Raw genomic sequence first — 19,312 nt, 5'->3', positions numbered from 1 at the left:
GCCACCCGATAGGAAGAAATACCGCTGACATGACACTTACCGGACTCGGCTCCTTGAAGCTACCCTTGCAAGGGTCCTTTGGCTCCTCTGCCGCGCTGCCCCCTCCTCGTGGGGAAGAACTCGGCATACTGTGGCTGCTCTGTGAGGGGCTTGGCCTCTAGCGAGACCTTGTAAGTAGAAACGGCCGGCGGAGCGCCAACTCCCACAAACGGCCGAGAGAAAAAGGCGCAGCTGAAAAATCTTCTTGATAGATGTTTGTGCCTTATCAAGCCACGTAAACGTAGCAACAAATTTGGACAGCTCTTTCATAAAGGGGTCTCCGAAGAGGATTGCCCTGAGCCACAGGCCCTGTCTCTACAGAAGCCAGGTCCCTCAACTTCAGGTCCACCTTAATAAGGAGTGATCTACGTCTTTCAGCGGAGAGGCCACAATTGGCGTTCCCAAGAAATATTCTAGCCCTCTGGGCCCAACCAGAGATTATCTCCGGAGACAAAGGAGTATCCGACATTTTGGCTTGCTCAGCCAACTCCAAAATGTTTCTAAGTGGGCCAGAAATATCGAGCAGTTTTATCCTGACAGGCCCGCCATGACCTGCGATCCCTTTCTTGGGGTCTTTGATAAATTTCTGCAAAAAGGTGACCATCCTGGGACCTGTGTCGGGTGTATAAGAAACCTTCCCCGAAAGGGAGGGGTGAGGACATTCCGCCCCAAAGCGCGCACGAACCTCCTTGTCCAGAGGTTTGCTCAGCCTGGCGGCAACGTAAGATATTACCTTATTGGAGGGAACCCATCCGGAGGAATGGGATGGACCAAGTCTTCAGGGTCTAACATGTCCGACCCCAAAGGCAACTGAAGCTCCCAGGGAGTTTGAACGGGCTGCCAAGGCCTAGAAGGGCCCGCTTCGTCAGTAGAGCTGTGTAAATCATCCTCCTCCGGGTCCGCCGACGGCAAGAGGGAGAGGGAATCGCCATCTTGAGTGGAGGGCTCCGCCAAATCCTATTTCACCTTTTCAAAAGGCACCATATCCAGGCCACTCTCCAGTTTGTGCTTACTGGAGCATTGTGCCGATTGACCCCAGTCTGACGGACCCTGGGTAGACACAGTAAGAGGGGCCGGAAAGGAATGAGCTTGTTGGAACAGCCTCCTCTCCAAAGGCTCAGTGGCGGCAGCCACCACCTGCTGAATGGACGGATCCATTGCATCACAAAATTCATTGTCAATGGGAATAACTGATAAGGTCTCTTTCTCCGCATAACCCTCTCCTTGCATAGTGACCAGAAGGACTCTGCACCAAGTGTGTGGAAACTTTGACAGGGAACGAAGCCCAGCAATGTCAAGCACAACGTGCACTAAGCAATATGAGTAGGACAAAGTCCAGGTACAGCGTGCAGTTCGCAAGGGAGACCAAGCAAGAAATAGCATTGCAGAAAGTTTGACAGGCCTTGATTTAAAAAAAAAAACTCCCTCAGATCTAAGGGCGCCACACAAAGAAATATATCACCTGGCCCTGCAGCAGTAGAATGTATGAGCACGTGACCAGAGCACAATAAGGTTAGGGCCCAACAACTGTACTGACCCGGACATCCGGACGTCCAGCTGCTAAAAAACCAAGAAGAAACAGTGACACATGCTGTAGTTACAGACCCACATGGGCGTCAGGCCTTCCAGGACACGTGGTGAAACATGGCGCGGTTCCGCTGACTCATGCAAAGCCCAACAGGAAACCAGCAAGACGTGCGATACTCACCGTAATGAAGCACCGCTCTGCCCTCAGACGCGCCGTGTGCAGCGCCTGATGGGCTATCAAGCAATGAGCGGGGAGCAATAAGTACCCCCGCGGCTCCCTGTGAAATAAGGTAAACAGCTTGTGCACTCTTAGTCGTTTTACCAGTACAGAATAGTCAAATAGTGGGGCCAAAATTGGTGGTGAACCTGCAAAAAGCTATTTTCTCATGACTTGCCACTAGTTAGAAAGGGGGAAATGTGCAGAGTCCTATGGCAAAAAAAATAGGTTCAGCAAAGGAGCCAAAAATCCAAAAAGGGGGGAGGGAATACCATACAATAGATGGTAATTCCCAACAATTTCACTGTCTTTTCACTTCTCGGGGTGAAGGAGGTTAGGATATTAAATTAACAGTAATTGTGATTGGATATAGCCTAAAAAATATCTCTGTACACTCACCTCTCTACAATAGAAAACTAAGAAATCTGAAAACTGAAACCAATTAAGTATGTTTCAAACTCTCCTCTCCCTCCATTTCGAATAACTACCTCTGCTCCCTCGCTATATGTTACTGTGTTGAAGATGAGTATAGTTTCTACTTGATTAATTAGTACTGCAGAATAATGACTACCATTAACATCCTATTATTCTCTACTCTTAGCAATATATGCGTATACACGAGTCTAAATCTAATACCTTGTACCTCACATTTGTTGAAATGCGAATGAGTATATGTGTGCGTGCATTTGCCTCCTCAAGGTTCCTTCTTTTTTTTTTCACTGGGTATTTTAGAAGAACATAACACCCTAGTTCTAAGAGTACAGATAAATCATTCCTAAGAGTTCAAATACATTTTATAAAATGTAGTTCAGAAGTTGGTTTTCATGAACTGACAGTTTCAGGATACTTCTCTCTCTCAAAAAAGTCTTGGCAACTGAAATCTGAGACCCACATAGCAGGTTCCTGGCAGTAGCAAGGACAATTGTTTAGGAAAGGGCAGTGTGAACCATGGGAAGTTGTGCCTGAAGATCCAAGATTACGGCTGTCTCTCCATACACAAGTTTGTGGCATTGCGGGGAATCTTAGTTACCTGCCAGCATGTGTCATGCAGCATGATTTCTGTGTGTGTTCAACCTGGATCCAAACAGCTCCTACACTGGCGAATGATCACCAGCTCTTTGTTCACAGACAGGCACTTAACCCAAGAACCTACTGCTAATAATCCTACCGCCCCTCATCACCACCACCACCACCACCACCATCATGGTCTGCACAGTGACCCTGATTTGTTTCCTAATTTTGTGATTTAAACCTACTAGCAGTTTGGAGACTAGACAGGTGTGAAACCCATGGGCGATTCCGGAAGGCTGTACATTTCTGAAAGGTAGACAAAATTCTGTATTCAGCAAGGGGCATTTGTGTAGACCCCTCAATGTAAAATATAATCAACATGATGAGGGAAAACAGCCATTTGTGACAATATTATCATCTGTAACTTCTAGTCACAATGGCCCACTTACAAAAACAATATACCGTTGCGTCCGCTAGCCCCTTACGGTTTTGTGGATATTTATACGGAATATATATTCTCCAAGAGCCCCAGATGCCCAGAGCCCTCAACTGAGGTGCATTTTACAATACTTTTTGTTTGTGTAATATTACAGCAATGTATATGGTAAACTGTAGTAGTTAAAAATAGGTATGAAGGAAACATGTATTTCTGAAATGTACACAGGATGCTGAGTTTAGAAGTTGTGATTGTTTGTGCATTCCAGAAGTTGTGGGTACTCCTACTATTATGTGATATAGACTGCATTTTGTAAAATTACTTCTTTCTTGTACACTTGTTTACATTTGGAAGCCTATTACCCATGATAGGAGAGGGCACAAAACGAAACATGGACACACCACATTTTGTGTTAAATTGGCTCTTCCTACTTTGCATGCAATTCACAGGGTTGTGTAGGGACCTTGTACCAATGGTAGCACATTGGTGTCATGCAGTGGATAACTGTTCTCCGAACAGTCGAAAAAGTCAGACCGAGTTAGACACTTCAAATGACGTGCATAGATTAAAGCTGGAAAGTTGCCATGTAGCCAGGCTGATCATAACGTGGAGGTAAGAAAAGAAATCTCCAGACAAAAAATATTCAATAAGTCAAATGTATCTGAGCTATGCGCAATATTACAAATTTGCATAGTGGGAGTGAAAAAAGTCTGCGTTCTTTCTGGTAATTTTAGGCATGGGTTTGTGCAGATTATGACTCACACTTTTTCAGTATGCAAAGCTCTATTTTGACATCAGTTCAAGCGGTTTGTGGTGCAGCCACTAGATTGCTTTATATACCAGGCTGAGAACTGGAAATAGCCAAGACGCAAGAGTAAAATGGTATAAATTTTTCCACCTGTTAAATGTATGAACGACCTGATTTGTGTGTCATTTCTTTTTAGCTTTTGCCAAGACTCCAGTCATGGGTGACATGAAAACTCCTGATTTTGATGATCTTTTAGCTGCATTTGACATCCCTGACCCAACAAGCCTTGATGCCAAGGAAGCCATCCACTCTACCAATGAGGAAACTGAAAGTCACCTAAAACCTCCAGGAATGTGCATAGATGAAAACTTAAACTTGTCTCACTCAGTGCCTACTTCTGACATACCTGTGGTGAGTGTCATTGTAAAGAACACTAGTCGTCAGGAGTCTTTTGAAGCAGATAAGGAGGGAAGCCATCTTGGTTCTGTTCTCCTGCATAATGGATTCCGTGGATCGGAATTGGCTTCTGACTCTCCTAGTATAGGACATACTTATGGAAAATTTGACTCTGCTTTCATCAACGGAGACAGTTCCAGAAACTATGATGAGAAAATCGACAAACAGAAGTCAGAACCCTTACCATCATTTAGCCAGTTCAGTCCTATTTCAAGTCCTGAGCCAGAGGATGCTTTGAAAGATAATGGTATTGTAAATAAACAGAAGCAGTCAGAGAGCCTGTATTTCCCTCCTCCTGTGTACATTACGTCTGATGTTTCTGTTGTAGATACTGTGCGGAAGCCTGTAGAGCATGAATTAAGCATGTTTGATCAGTATTGCAAAAAGGAACATAAGCCAGACTTTCAGGACAGCAAAGAGACTGGGCTGGAAGAAACAACTGCAGAGCACAAGCAAATGCCAAATAAATCTGAAGACCAGGGCAAAGATCTGGCAAAAGGCAACAACTTACTTGGGGAAACTTCTTCGTTTGTTGAGCTCCAGGGCAACAGTGCTGAAGAACCCAAGAACTTCCAGGCAAAAACAAGTGTATGTTGTTCTATTCCACCACGTCAGCGTCTCAAACCTGCCCATTCAAAGTTGTCTTCCTGTGTGGCTGCACTGGTTGCACTTCAGGCCAAAAAAGTTGCAACCGTTTCTAAGGAAGAACAGTCGTCTGTCAAAAAGGAGCCTTTTTTGGCTTTAAAAGAAGAGGTGATGGGCAGTCCTAAAATGCCTAAGTCACCAAAGAGTCCAAGAAGTCCTCTAGATGTTATGAAGAAAATTAACAAGCAGCCTGACAGCCCCATGAGTGTCTGTAGTGATACAAGCAGCAAAGGTTCACCTTCCATGGGAGCTGGATCCCCTCCAGCTATACCAAAAGTCAGAATAAAGACAATTAAGACCTCTTCTGGTGAAATCAAACGGACCGTTACCAGAATTTTGCCAGAATTAGATTCAGATGGTCTGGTGAAGTCACCCGAGGGTTATCTTTCTGAAAGTTCAATTTGTGAAGAACCAGTCATCAAAAATGAGACACAGCCCATCATAGGTGCAGTTATGGAAAACCTTAAAGGCACAATTTTGGTGGAGAGTGCAGATCCTTCACTTGCTTCAGTAGCCAACGCAGTTGTTGTGAGCCTACAGGAAGTCGGTGTTAAAACCGAAGATAACGCTAGCCCACATACCAATATTACCTCTTCACTTCAAAGTCCAAGTACCGGAATAGTGAAAGCTGCCCTTGAGCTAACACAGGAGAACAAGAAGCAGGCAGCAGTAAAGTCACCATCAACTCCAACCAGTCTCCTTCCCAAAGCTGTTCATCTGGCCAATCTCAATTTAGTTCCCAACAGTTTTGCTGCACCTGCACCAACAAAAGCTACTGTCCCAAAACGAGGTCTGCTGCAGCAAACGCAAATGCCCATGCCACTTGTTCATCAGGTGAAGAAAGCTGCTCCAGTGATTGTGGAAGCATTCACCAAACTGCTCCATAGTGCCAATCCTGTTCCAGTTTATGCTCCAAATCTTAACCCGCCTTTGGAGAGCAGTATCCGTATACCTGCCAATGGCTACTGTTGCCTTGAATGTGGAGATTCCTTTGCACTGGAGAAAAGCCTCACACAGCACTATAACAGGCGAAGTGTCCATATTGAGGTTATGTGTACTCAGTGTTCAAAGTTGGTGCTCTTTTACAACAAATGTAGCTTACTTGGACATGCACGAGAGCACAAGAGCAAAGGTTGTATCATGCAGTGTTCTCAGTTACTAATGAAACCCATCTCCTCAGACCAAATGTTTGCACCTGCTATCCTCAGTTCTACTTTCAGTTTAGCCCCACAACCTTCCTCATTAACTACAAATTTTCAGACAGTTTCCACACGTCCTGTCACTCCAGCATCAGGAAGTGCAACTTTAAGCCAGACCACTAACTATCCCCCAGCTATGCCTCTGTATACTGATCCCTTGAGACTAATACGTCATGGGCTTAAATGTCATGAATGTAATAAGCTGTTAAATGACTACATTTCAATGGCAGGTCATTACCAGAGGACATCTGAAGAAAACGATGGCTTGGTAAGTTTTTGGTGACATTTTCTTCCTATTGTAATTTTGACTGTACTTTGAACCAAATGACTAAGTATCGCTAGGGTAGGTCTTAAAAATATATTTACACTTGCAGCACAGAACAGAGCCCAACTTCTGTCCTACTCCAGTTAACTTTCACTATGTACTTTGAGGAGCAAAGAGGTACATATATCAAAGAAAAAATTAAAGGAAGAGTACAGCTAAATTAAAAGTGATCGACATTGTGTAAGAATTTATATTTTTGAAGGAAACCGCTCCTTCACTTTTTTATGCTAACCCATTTTAATTTTTGTATCTGGAGTGATCCATTACAAATCTAGCTACAGGGTACTGTGCATGCTGGGGTGGAGAATCATTAGTTGGTTGCAAGGTTGTGTGGCAATGGAGTAATTTAGCTGTGTAGGAAACAGCTGCTTTCCCTGGGTACCAGGAGTTGGTTGGGAGGAGAAGGTGAGAGTGAGGGACATTTAAGTGGAAGCATGATGTTCCAAATTTACATGTTCATGGCAGCAAATCCTGCAATTCCGCTAACACCTTTGCCCAAACCTTAATGGCTTACATGGACTCTCTTGGCTGTAAACAGCAGATAAGGGAACCAGCACATGAGTTTGGCCATAGTCTTGACCTCTTGTTCTCCACTTTCACTGAAATCAACCTAGTCTGGACTGAACATTTACCATGGTCATTTCAATTCCTAATCCAATTCAGCATACATTTTGTCAGTCGAATCCCGCTTCAACTGTCCTGGTAAGAGCCTTTTTCCACTAATATCCCTAGGCCTGACCGAAGATCACACTGCAAACTGGTAGCGAGTCCAACCTTTCCACGCTTGACTCTCTGGTAAGTAAGGATGAGTAGTCAAACACCTCTCAGGGAGGCAGTGTCGAGGGGCGTGGTTGGTAGAAATTTTGAACCCCCAGTTATGTAACGGAGACTACGAATGCATTCTAGCCCAGTGCTTTTATTTATCGAAAAAGAGAAACACTTTTATTACACAACAAAATGTAATACTGCACGGTTAGGCACGGGGTTCTATTGGATTATAATTACAGAGACTATGACTATGTAAGTTTGTGGTTTCTGTATCATTAAGGTAAACATTCTGTCACGGCTTCAGTGTATGAATACAAAAAATACCAATATTGTTTAGCTGTAAGGGCACAATCTGTGTTTGGTTTCACTTGGTTGGTGTGCATGCATTGCCAACTGCTTGCGAGGCTTGCAGATAAAAGCTTATGGACTCCATGTTGCAGTTTACAACAGTGGCGCTGGTGGACCATCCTGTTTCTTTTTTTCTGTTGTTGATTGATGGATGTGGCAGCGCCGGCAATGCAGTAGCTCATGCCTTGGTGGTGCAACTATCCAGACAACTAGGAAGCTCTTGGCAGAGTCATCATGACTCCGTCGAGCCTACTGGTGATTTGGAACATCTGAGTTGCCCTTATGGTCATTCATTCGATGGTCAGGAAACCTACCAGGAAGCTGGGAGACCCTTTCTTAGAACCTTGTTGAAGCTGATTACACTCATTTGATTCTGTCTGCTCTTCTGGTCTGTCTCATGCTCTGTGCAGAGTAGCTCTGTTTTCCCCTCCTTGGGCATACATCTCCCTGTAGAGTGAGAGAGTCCCTCCTCTCTCTCGGCGGACTCTTATGCACCAGGCTTTTTGAGCAAAATAGCGCAGGCTTGAGATGATATCCCCTCACCCCTGAATAACTGTCTCTTAACACCAGTTCGGTAGTTCTTCAGGTACATTGTGAAGCACTTTCTCACTTGTTCTTGAGGAACCTGGAGCCACCTTGGATAGCTTGAGCCCCTCCGTTAGTCATTTTCCAGGCATGGGATATTGATCCCATTGTTAGTGTTCTGGAGCCAGATTGAAGCGGTCCCCTGTCAAAAGAACCTTCTGCAAAACAGTCATGGCATCTGTAGAAAATGATGGCATTCACAGCAGGTAGTGATGATGTGGTCTTCAAACAAGAGCACCCACACCTAAGCACAAAGATGTTCGAAGGCTCTGCTTGTGGATGTTGTAAGCTTTCTACAGTAGCAGTCTGGAGAGAGATAGATGAAGGGGCAGGCCTTACTTAGAAGTTTCCCCTTATGAAAGATACCTCCCCTCAAACCCACCTGTCTGTCCACCCACACTATCAGCCAAATGGTAGTGCTCAGGATGGGATGATCAACAACAAATAATAAAGGTCACTGCTGCACTGCTAAAGCAGCCCTGTCTCTATCCTCCAATGCTTTAGTGTCTGATGCCACACACTTCTACTGTAGAATGTGAAAAGTACTATTTCTGTCTGAAAAGGTTGTTTCAGGCACTTCCCTCTTGTGGTATGATTTAAAACGAGCATTCACCATAGATCCCACTGAACTCTGCAACTGTACACTGCTAATGACCGTGGAATCCTCCTCCCAGTCACCTTAAATGCAGAAAACATGATATACAAATGGAGATGTCTGCCCATTGCATTCACACAAAACCTCACTCGAGTGGGACATATAAGCACCGCACTCACACATAAAAAAAAGACCTGGCTTATACTATCAATCATAAAATAGTATCCATTCACCACTGCTTAGTGTTCATATACCAAGGATGGTAGTTTCATGTCAACTAGAAATCTCACCTGGTGTTTCCCTCCAGACCTATAAGCTAGGCCTGGGTCTCATGATTAGGTAATAGGCCTAGGCCTCTGTGCGCATGGAGGATTTTGGAGTGCACTGGGCCATAAATATCAGGGTACCGGATAATGGACAGATGAGGGGCACTTACAGCAGAAGTTTTTGTCTGTACCGCATTGCAGAGGACATTGCTGTCCCACCAGTGCCAAGCCCTGATTGAAATATGGCTAGGTTTGTGGTACCGCATAAGTACAAGTTACAGTTCTCCTGCACTGTCTCTACCTTTGGACTATGCATTCATTTTAGTCCATGGTAATTCAGCCTACTTCGGCCAGCTGTGAGTATGGCCTTTGTAATGTACAGTGGTGTGGGATGCCTCATCACCCATTTGGAGTGATCACAATGGCTAGGCTCTATCCTGAATGATGTCACTCCTCTGCACCTATTACTACCCCTCCTTTGCATGCCATTGCTCTTGTTCTGATGAGCTACACAGGTATGCTTCACTGTTTATTCTTCTTGTAATGTGGTGTGTTTGTGTTTCCATGTCTTTTCCCCTCTGTTGTGGCCAGTTCAGGAAGGCTTGCAACTGTAGGACTGCAGTGCAGTGGTGCAGGATATAGAGGTTCTTCAGCATTGGATCTTTCATATATTCACATGCTTGAATCATTCCCCGTCAGACAGTAACTTTAAATAGCTTTGAATAGTTAAAGTGTCAGCGGAACTCAAGAAAAGTGTTTGCTTAGTAGCACATCTACTTCATTTGAAACCATCCGAACTTCAGCCAATGAGGTGGAAGTACCAAGATCTCCTACTCCCCATAGAGACCACCATAGCTCCGATTTCTACCACATGTAGTTCTTGATGGGAGAACCTTTCCCTGACCATGTCCACTTACTTTTTTTGTCTGACCTGGAGCTTTTCCAGACCCATCTTCAGCTTTCAGTTTACTGTAAGTTGTTTTTGGGGTGCTTTTCTAGGAAATCTCAATTTTTCTGTACCAGGGAAGCTTTCCTCGTCACCATCTTTCCTCATGACTGACGGAGAGAAAATTTAAAATCCTGTTCTTCCTTTCATTAGAAAAAGAACTACTCTGATGACCCACATAAGCAATGTATTTATTGCCTTCATGCAGCTTACGAGGCTTCACAATAAGACATTTGTGAAACCTTTCCTTCCTAGACCTTAAAGACTAGGGAGAACAGGCTGGCTCTATGTGTACTAGGAAGGAAGACACCCTCTTGAAGGGAACGCCCCTTATTCTGGGGATGATTCAGTAAAAAGTGTTCAGTGCAGCACTTTTTCGAAGGTGGCAAGAAAGTAGGATCATATGGAGTTTCCAGAGCTGGACTTAACATCCTAAAGTGCCTGCAGCCACTATTTTCATAGCATAAGACTGGAGTCCATTCAGACAAAAACACTCTTAACATACGAGCATCAGCATGTGCTAAAACCTACGTGAAAATCCAACTCTATTGATGCCTTGACTGAAACCCAGTCCCTGCCGGTGAATACCAAGCCATCGACGATGGAGACAAAAAACAGCCATTTACCGCACTCCCATTATTAACTATGAGACGAACATCGTCAACGTCTATGAAAAGATTGACGACAACAGCACCTTTTCGACACCAATGATGTATATAATTCTGTTGACCCTTCCATCATCATTTACGACTTTGACCTCTTCTTTGACACCGTTGGTATCATCGGATGCAAAACGGGTCATGCACTGCTAATTAATCCAGATATTAAAGCACTCATGGCAACTTTTATAATGTCAATAAAAGTATCAATAAAACATTTGCAATACAATTTTGTTAAAAAAATATTGTGCATAGTGGGTGCGCGAGTTATAGTTGCCTTAGTCCGTGAATTATAGTTACTTGAAAAAGTTCTAACTATAACTGCTGAATTTCTATGGTTTTGTGCGAGTAAATGAGAGAACCTAACTAAAGTTCTAACTATAACTGCTGAATTTCTATGGTTTTGTGCCAGTAAATGAGAGAACCTAACTATAACTATGCACAGGTCCTGCCATCTAGTGTTGGGCTTGTAGTGTTACAAGTTGTTTTTCTTCGAAGTCTTTTCGAGTCATGGGACCGAGTGACTCCTCCTTTTCGGCTCCATTGCGCATGGGCATCAACTACGTCTTAGATTGTTTTCTTTCCGCCATCGGGTTCGGACATGTTGCTCTTCACTCCGGTTGTTCGAATTTGAAAATTTTTACAAACCCTCTAAATTTGTCGGTATTGTTCTTGATCGCGTATCATCCATCATAGACACCTCGGTACCGGCGGACACAGAGCTCTACTTGCCCTTCGGGGCATCCGCGCCCAACTTGGGCCTGGTCGGCCCGACCAAAAGTATTTGTCGAAGCCTCATGGACCGGACCCTGTTTAGATTCTGCCCTCAGTGCCACGCCAAGTATCCCTACATTGATCAACATTTGGTTTGCAACCTGTGTTTATCTCCAGATCGAGAGGATACCTGAGAGGCCTGTATATCCTTCAGCTTGAAAAAGACTCAAAGAGACCGAAGATAAGAGATGGCGTCCAGAAGCACCGAACACCTTGACGCTGAAGAGGAGGAGATGATCCACACCGCCGTCTCCGTTCAGAGTTCCGACTCCGAACAAGAATCTGACATCGACCGACCAATAACAGCGGGCCAACACGTGAGTACGCTTGCCCCAACCCAATCCAAGTCCAAATACAAGGCCTCGGGGACACCACTGCCGGAAGGCCATGGCTCCACCCGTAAGAAAACTACTGGTGACCAAGCAACATCTTCGGCACTGAAAAAGGCCACGCCAACAACAAAGCCTTCGGACTCGAGCCGCAGCACAGGCTCTGAAATAATAAGGCACCGACCCATCGAGTCCAAACCCGAAAGTCACTTTCGGAGCCGAGGCCGACAAGTACTTCAGGCCCTTCGGTGCTGAAAAAGCCAGCTTCGGAGCTGAAAAAGCAAGCATACACTGAGGAGCATGGACATTCAAAACAATTAAAAGAAAGCAATAGATTTGCTGAGGAATTGACACAAATGGAGGATTTCGATGACAGACAGGCCAGAATACAAATCCACAAAGACACTGGCAAAATCCTCACAGCACCTCCTCTGAAAACAAAGAGGAAACAGGCCTTCCATGGATGTTTGGACACTGACCAGCCAACGGCTAAAGTGCCAAAAACAAGAGAAAAATCTCTGCCTACTCAGTTTTCACCTCAGCAGTCTCCTCCTTATTCTCCACAACTGTCTCCCCGCCTGCTACACCCACTGCACAGTCTCCATCACACACTATACAATCACAACATGACACGGATCCATGGGATCTCTATGTTGATCCAGTCTCAGATAATAGTCCAGAGTGCTATCCATCAAAGCCAACACCCCCTGAGGATAGCACCTCGTATACACAAGTTCTAGCCAGGGCAGCAGCATTTCACAATGTGCCCATGCACACGGAACCTCTTGAGGATGACTTATTATTTAACACATTGTCGTCAACTCACGCCACATACCAGAGTCTACCCATGCTTCCTGGCATGCTAAAATGTGCACAGCAAATCTTCCAGGAACCAGTTAAGGGAAGAGCTATAATTCCAAGGTTAGAGAAGAAATATAAGCCACCACCATCAGACCCCATTTTTATTACACAACAGCTACCCTCAGATTCAGTAGTGGTCCGCTCAGCAAGAAAAAGGGCTAATTCCCGAACCTCTGGAGACGCACCCCCTTCAGATGAAGAAAGTAAGAAATTTGATGCCGCAGGTAAAAGGGTGGCGTCCCAAGCAGCCAATCAATGGGGTAAAGCCAATTCGCAGGCATTACTGACCAGATATGACATGGCTCACTGGGATGAGATGAAGGACATTATTCAGCATCTCCCCAAGGAACAACAGAAGAGAGCCCAGCAGGCAGTAGAAGAGGGTCAAGCAATCACAAATAACTAAATCAGGTCAGCGCTAGACTCCGCAGATACAGCCGCAAGAGCTATCAATACGGCTGTCACAATTAGGAGACATGCATGGCTTAGATCATCAGGATTTAAACCTGAAATCCAGCAGGCCGTCCTTAACATGCCTTTTAATCAACAACAACTATTCGGCACACAAGTTGATACAGCCATTGACAAAATGAAAAAAGACGCCGACACTGCCAAAGCTATGGCTGCGCTTTATTCATCCCAATACAGAGGCTTATTTTGAAAGCCTCAATATAGAGGAGGCTTTAGACCCCAAGCTTCCGAGCCATCTACCTCACAAGCCAAACCCTCTTACCAGACGCAATACCAGATAGGGGGGTTTCGGGGATCCTACAGAGGACAATTCCCCAAATCTAGAGGAAAATACCAGTCCTCAAAACAACCCACTAATACCAAACAGTGATTTTATCACCACCTTTCCTCACCACACTTCCCCTGTGGGAGGAAGACTGCAAAAGTTCCACACCCACTGGTTACCCATCACAACAGACAATTGGGTGTTATCCATTATCCAACATGGTTACTGCATAGAGTTCACACAAACTCCTCCAGACATTACCCCAAAAATGCACAAACTTCCATCTCAACACATTTCAATGTTGCAAACAGAAGTACAGGCACTATTACTCAAACAAGCCATAGAGCTTGTGCCACATCATCAAAAAGGAACAGGGGTTTACTCCCTATACTTCCTCATTCCCAAAAAGGACAAAACATTAAGGCCAATATTAGATCTCAGGACTCTCAATCTCAACATCAGATCAGAACACTTTCACATGGTAACACTATAAGATGTAGTCCCACTGCTACAACAACAAGATTTTATGGCAACACTGGATCTAAAAGATGAGTATTTTCACATACCCATCCATCCAGCTCACAGAAGATATCTCAGATTTGTCATACAGGGAAAACATTACCAGTTCAAGGTGTTACCTTTCGGGATAACAGCTTCCAGAGTATTTACAAAATGCCTTGCCGTAGTCGCAGCATACATAAGGAGACAACATATACATATCTTTCCATATCTTGACGACTGGCTAATAAAAGCCAACACTCAAGAACAGTACCAACATCACACATGTTATGTAATAAACAGCCTACACACACTAGGGTTCTCAATAAATTACCAAAAATCCCCAGCACAATTTCATCAGTACTTAGGAGCCACATTAAACTACCAAAAAGCACTTGCAAGCCCAAGTCCACAAAGAGTGCAATCGTTCCACAACATATTGCCAAAAATCCAGCCAAGCCAACAGTACACTGTCAAATTTGTCATGAAACTGTTGGGTATGATGGCATCATGCATCGCCATTGTCCCAAACGCAAGATTAAACATGCAGCCCTTACAACAGTGCCTCACAAAACGATGGTCGCAGACACATGGTCATCTCCAAGATCTAGTGTTGATAGACCGCCAAACACAAATATTGCTTCGGTGGTGGAATCTACAAATTTAAACAAAGGGCGGCCATTTCAAGACCCTGTGCCTCATGCCATTCTTACAACAGATGCATCAATGATTGGATGGGGAGCACATCTCAACAATCAAAACATTCAGGGACAATGGGACAACAAACAAAAACAACTGCACATAAATCACTTAGAACTGCTAGCAGTATCCCTAGCACTAAGAGCTTTTCGACCTCTTCTTGCTCACAAACACATTCTTGTCAAAACAGACAATATGACAACAATGTACTACTTAAACAAACAAGGAGGAACCCACTCATCACAACTTTGTCTTCTAGCACAAAAAAATTGGCATTGGGCGGTTCACAACAACATACAACCGGTAGCTCAATACATTCCAGGGATTCACAATCAATTAGCAGACGCACAAGTGGGAAATTCACCCCCAAGTGCTTCAAAAATACTTTTGCCAGTTGGGAACACCAGACATGGATCTGTTCGCCACCAACCACAACGCAAAATGCCAAAACTTTGCGTCCAGGTACCCACACCCTCGATCGAAGGGCAATGCTCTATGGATCAACTGATCAGGGATATTTGCTTACGCTTTTCCCCCTCTCCCGCTCATTCCATTTCTGGTCAACAAACTCAAACTCATAGCACCAACGTGGGCACGTCAACCATGGTACACCACATTGCTAGACCTGTCAATAGTACCACACATCAAACTCCCAAACAGACCGGACCTGTTGACACAACAACAGATCAGACACCCTAATCCAGCAATGCTCAATCTGGCTCCTGAAATCTTGGAGTTTGGATATCTACATCTTCCACCAGAATGTATGGAAGTAATTAAACAAGCAAGAAAGCCTACCACCAGGTAGTGCTATGCAAACAAATGGAAAAGATTTGTTTTCTACTGCCAAGCAAAACACATAACACCCTTAGATGCAACCATACAAGAAATTGTAGGTTATTTACTCCATCTACAAAAAGCAAATTTAGCTTTTTCATCCATTAAAATACATCTCACAGCAATTTCTGCTTATTTACAAAATAGACAAAACAAATCTCTATTTAGAGTGCCTGTCATCAAAGCCTTCATGGAGGGTCTAAAACGTATCATACCTCCAAGAACGCCACCCTTACCTTAATGGAATCTTATCATTGTACTTGCACGACTCATGGGTCCCCCCTTTGAACCCATGCACTCCTGTCAAATTCAATTCCTAACTTGAATTTCTAGTGGCAATCACTTCATTACGCAGAGTTAGTGAAATACAAGCATTCACTATTGAACAACCCTTTATACAAGTACACAAACATAAGGTAGTACTTCGCACAAACCCTAAATTTCTACCTAAAGTCATCTCACCGTTTCATTTAAATCAAACAGTGGAACTTCCAGTCTTCTTCCCACAGCCAGACTCAGTGGCAGAGAGAGCACTACATACATTAGATATTAAAAGAGCTTTAATGTATTACATCGACAGAACAAAATCATTCAGCAAAACTAAACAGTTGCTTATCGCATTCCAGAAACCCCATACTGGTAATCCTATATCAAAACAAGGCATAACCAGATGGATAGTGAAATGTATCCAAACTTGTTACCTAAAGGCTAAAAGACAGCTGTTAATAACACCAAAAGCACATTCCACTAGGAAAAAGGAGCAACAATGGCATTTCTAGGAAATATACGTATGACAGAAATTTGTAAAGCAGCCACTTGGTCAACACCCCATACATTTACCAAGCATTACTGTGTAGATGTGTTATTAACACAGCAAGCCACAGTAGGACAGACTGTACTAAGAACACTATTTCAAACAACTTCAACTCCTACAGGCTAACCACCGCTTATGGGAGGAGAACTGCTTTGTAGTCTATGCATAGCATGTGTATCTGCAGCTACACATGCCATTGAACGGAAAATGTTACTTACCCATTGTACATCTGTTCGTGGCATGTTCCGCTGCAGATTCACATGCGCCCTCCCTCCTCCCCGGGAGTTTGTTACATTTAAATTTGTACAGATGTATATACATTTCTATTCCATTGCATGGACATCTTTCTTTATACTCTATCACTCCTACCTTACCCTCTGCGGGAAAACAATGTAAGATGGAGTCGATGCCCATGCGCAATGGAGCCGAAAAGGAGGAGTCACTCGGTCCTGTGACTCTAAAAGACTTCTTCGAAGAAAAACAACTTGTAACACTCCGAGCCCAACACTAGATGGCAGGACCTGTGCATAGCATGTGAATCTGCAGCGGAACATGCCACGAACAGATGTACACTGGGTAAGTGACATTTTCCATCCTTAAATGGGAAGGGGAGAAAGAGCCCTTGATACAATTTATAACTTCTTTAAATGACCACCTCCAACAACTGAAATTTACACATGAAATAAGTGATCTAGAGATCAATTACTTAGACATTGGTGTATATATTAAAAATGGTAGAGTTTGCACGAAAATGCACAGAAAACCAACAAGTGCAAATAGCGTGTTACATGCAAACAGCGGACATCCAAAGGCTTTGAAATGGAGTGTACCATATGGAGAATTCTTAAGAGTAAAACGTAATTGCACAGAAGAAACAGAATTGAAAACCCAAATGGATGACATGTATGAAAGATTTTACAAAAGAGGATACCAAAACTCAGTCTTAAATGATGCATTAAAAAGAGCAATTCAACGTAAAAGAGATGAATTATTGATACCTAGAAAAAAAAAACGTGACTCAAAAAAAAAAAAAAATGACATACGATAAATCATGCGCTTTGATGCAGGCAGTCAAATGACAAAAGAACTTTTAAAAGACAATTGGAAACTGCTATAATTAGATGAAACATTGTCAAAATCTCTACCCAACTATCATTCGATCATGTACAGAAGAGCACCAACATTGGGTGATCATTTAACAAGTAACTATATGATCCCACAATTTTTTTTTTTTTTCAAATTGGTTGACTAATAATCAACAGGGTTTTTGGAAGTGCACGAAATGTAAAGCATGCACTTATGGGAAAAATATGACACAGTTTACAATATTTGATGTAAGAACAATGAAACTTATGGAAAGAATAAACTGTGAAACCCCATATGTGATATATGTGTTGGAATGTTTCTGTGGCAAAAAATATGCGGTGGATACAGTGAACAAACCGAAATTACGAATACTGCAACACATTAGGGCAATTAACAATCAAGATTCAACGTATTCAATAGCAAAACATATATGGGAGCAGCATCAAGGTGAATATTAAGATCTAAGATACTATGGCATTCAATATATTAAACAGAATGACAGAGGAGGAGATCTGGAACAGAGACTGAGGAGAATGGAATTGAAATGTATCATTCTTATTGGAAGTGAGATGCCGTGGGGGTTGAACATGGATGCGGAGTTGCATAGACATTTAACAAAGACAAAAGACTAAGAATAAAGAAACTGCAATTAAAGAATAGGAGGTACCCTGAGAGACATAAAAGTAAAATTGAAACTCATTATCCCCTGAGATGTAACAAATGAATATATCATATAAAAGAAAAAAATATCTTTATTATGGTGGATATGTGAGAAAAATGGAATGAAGAAAGAAAAAAAGAGAGAGACAGAAAAGAATATATATATAAGAAAACATATGAGAAGGACAATATCACATATATGCCAGAAATTATCCTTTGGATGAAATAACTATGAGGGACATTTTAGTCTCTTAATTAGCAAGAAATTATTATCTTCACATTTTGAAATGTTGTGAGGGTAGAAAAACCTTGAAGCAAAAAATGAAAATATTAAAGGGTTCTTAATTTCACTGTCACTAAATTTACAGATGTCAATTTGTTCTAAAGGTATTTTATCAGAGATATAAACCCAACATGTTCCAAATGTATAAAAATTAGACATGTATTTAATTGCTGATAAGATAGTTCTACATATATATGGGGTGAATGAGTTATTGAAAATTATAAAATAGGTTATACAACTATGTAGAAATAGGTACTTTACCTTTGTAAGTGTAACCTATTAAGGCCTCAAAGAAATATAAAACATAGGGGAAAAAGGGCTCAGCACTACCTTAAAAAAAATGCAATCTAAAAAAATAGTATCTGAAAATATTTAGCAGGAAATATCTAATTTTAACTTTTGCTTCTCTTTTTTCTTTTAAAAGGATCAATGACAGGTTTAAAATAGATGACAATATCATTAAGTGATAAATAGTAAGTGTTTTTTAATTGGTGAATGTTGGGTGATCACCTGATTTAAATACACTGACATCACACACAACTCAATGGCCAGTTGAAGGCTCAGGCCGAAACGCGTTGCCATATTTTTTGGATAGCACTTTGCACTTCACATGAAATAAGAAAATAAAGAAGATACCTTATGAACTGATGGCTGGTGCCAGCGTCATTCCTGCGGCGAGACGCTCGTAAATGTTTATATATATATATATATATATATATATATATATATATGAAAATACCATGCTCCCTTGAGCTGCTGTCTGGAAAGTTTTGTTTGGGGCGATTACTCCGGGGGGTGTAGGGGTGGTATGGGGTGCAAGAAAAAGAGGGGTCCCAAAGCACTTTTTCTTCCATTCATTTTTCCATAGGGATTTTGAACAGCGATAGTGTCTCAACTAATGGACGGATTTACACAGGATTTGGCATTAAGGTATGTCCCGGTCCAGAAACGGACCTTTTTGTTCA

The 19,312-nt window shown here is 42.7% G+C and overlaps 1 protein-coding gene across 4 annotated transcripts in view; it reads left to right on the top strand.

Annotated features, from left to right (window-relative positions):
- The window catches only part of ZNF592 (zinc finger protein 592), a 341,162-nt gene that overhangs the window by 71,263 nt on the left and 250,587 nt on the right, over nucleotides 1-19,312 (top strand). For all 4 annotated transcript variants that reach the window (XM_069222355.1, XM_069222353.1, XM_069222352.1 and 1 more), the window contains one exon: nucleotides 4,175-6,546. In XM_069222355.1, the coding sequence (XP_069078456.1) occupies nucleotides 4,195-6,546 (2,352 nt within the window). In that variant the 5' untranslated portion in view covers nucleotides 4,175-4,194. The remainder of the gene's footprint in view (nucleotides 1-4,174; nucleotides 6,547-19,312) is intronic.

Source organism: Pleurodeles waltl, chromosome 3_1 (genome assembly GCF_031143425.1).
Source record: "Pleurodeles waltl isolate 20211129_DDA chromosome 3_1, aPleWal1.hap1.20221129, whole genome shotgun sequence".
Classification (NCBI taxonomy): domain Eukaryota; kingdom Metazoa; phylum Chordata; class Amphibia; order Caudata; family Salamandridae; genus Pleurodeles; species Pleurodeles waltl.
The sequence above is the reverse complement of the archived record's forward strand: the minus strand, read 5'-3'. Positions and strand labels throughout refer to the sequence as shown.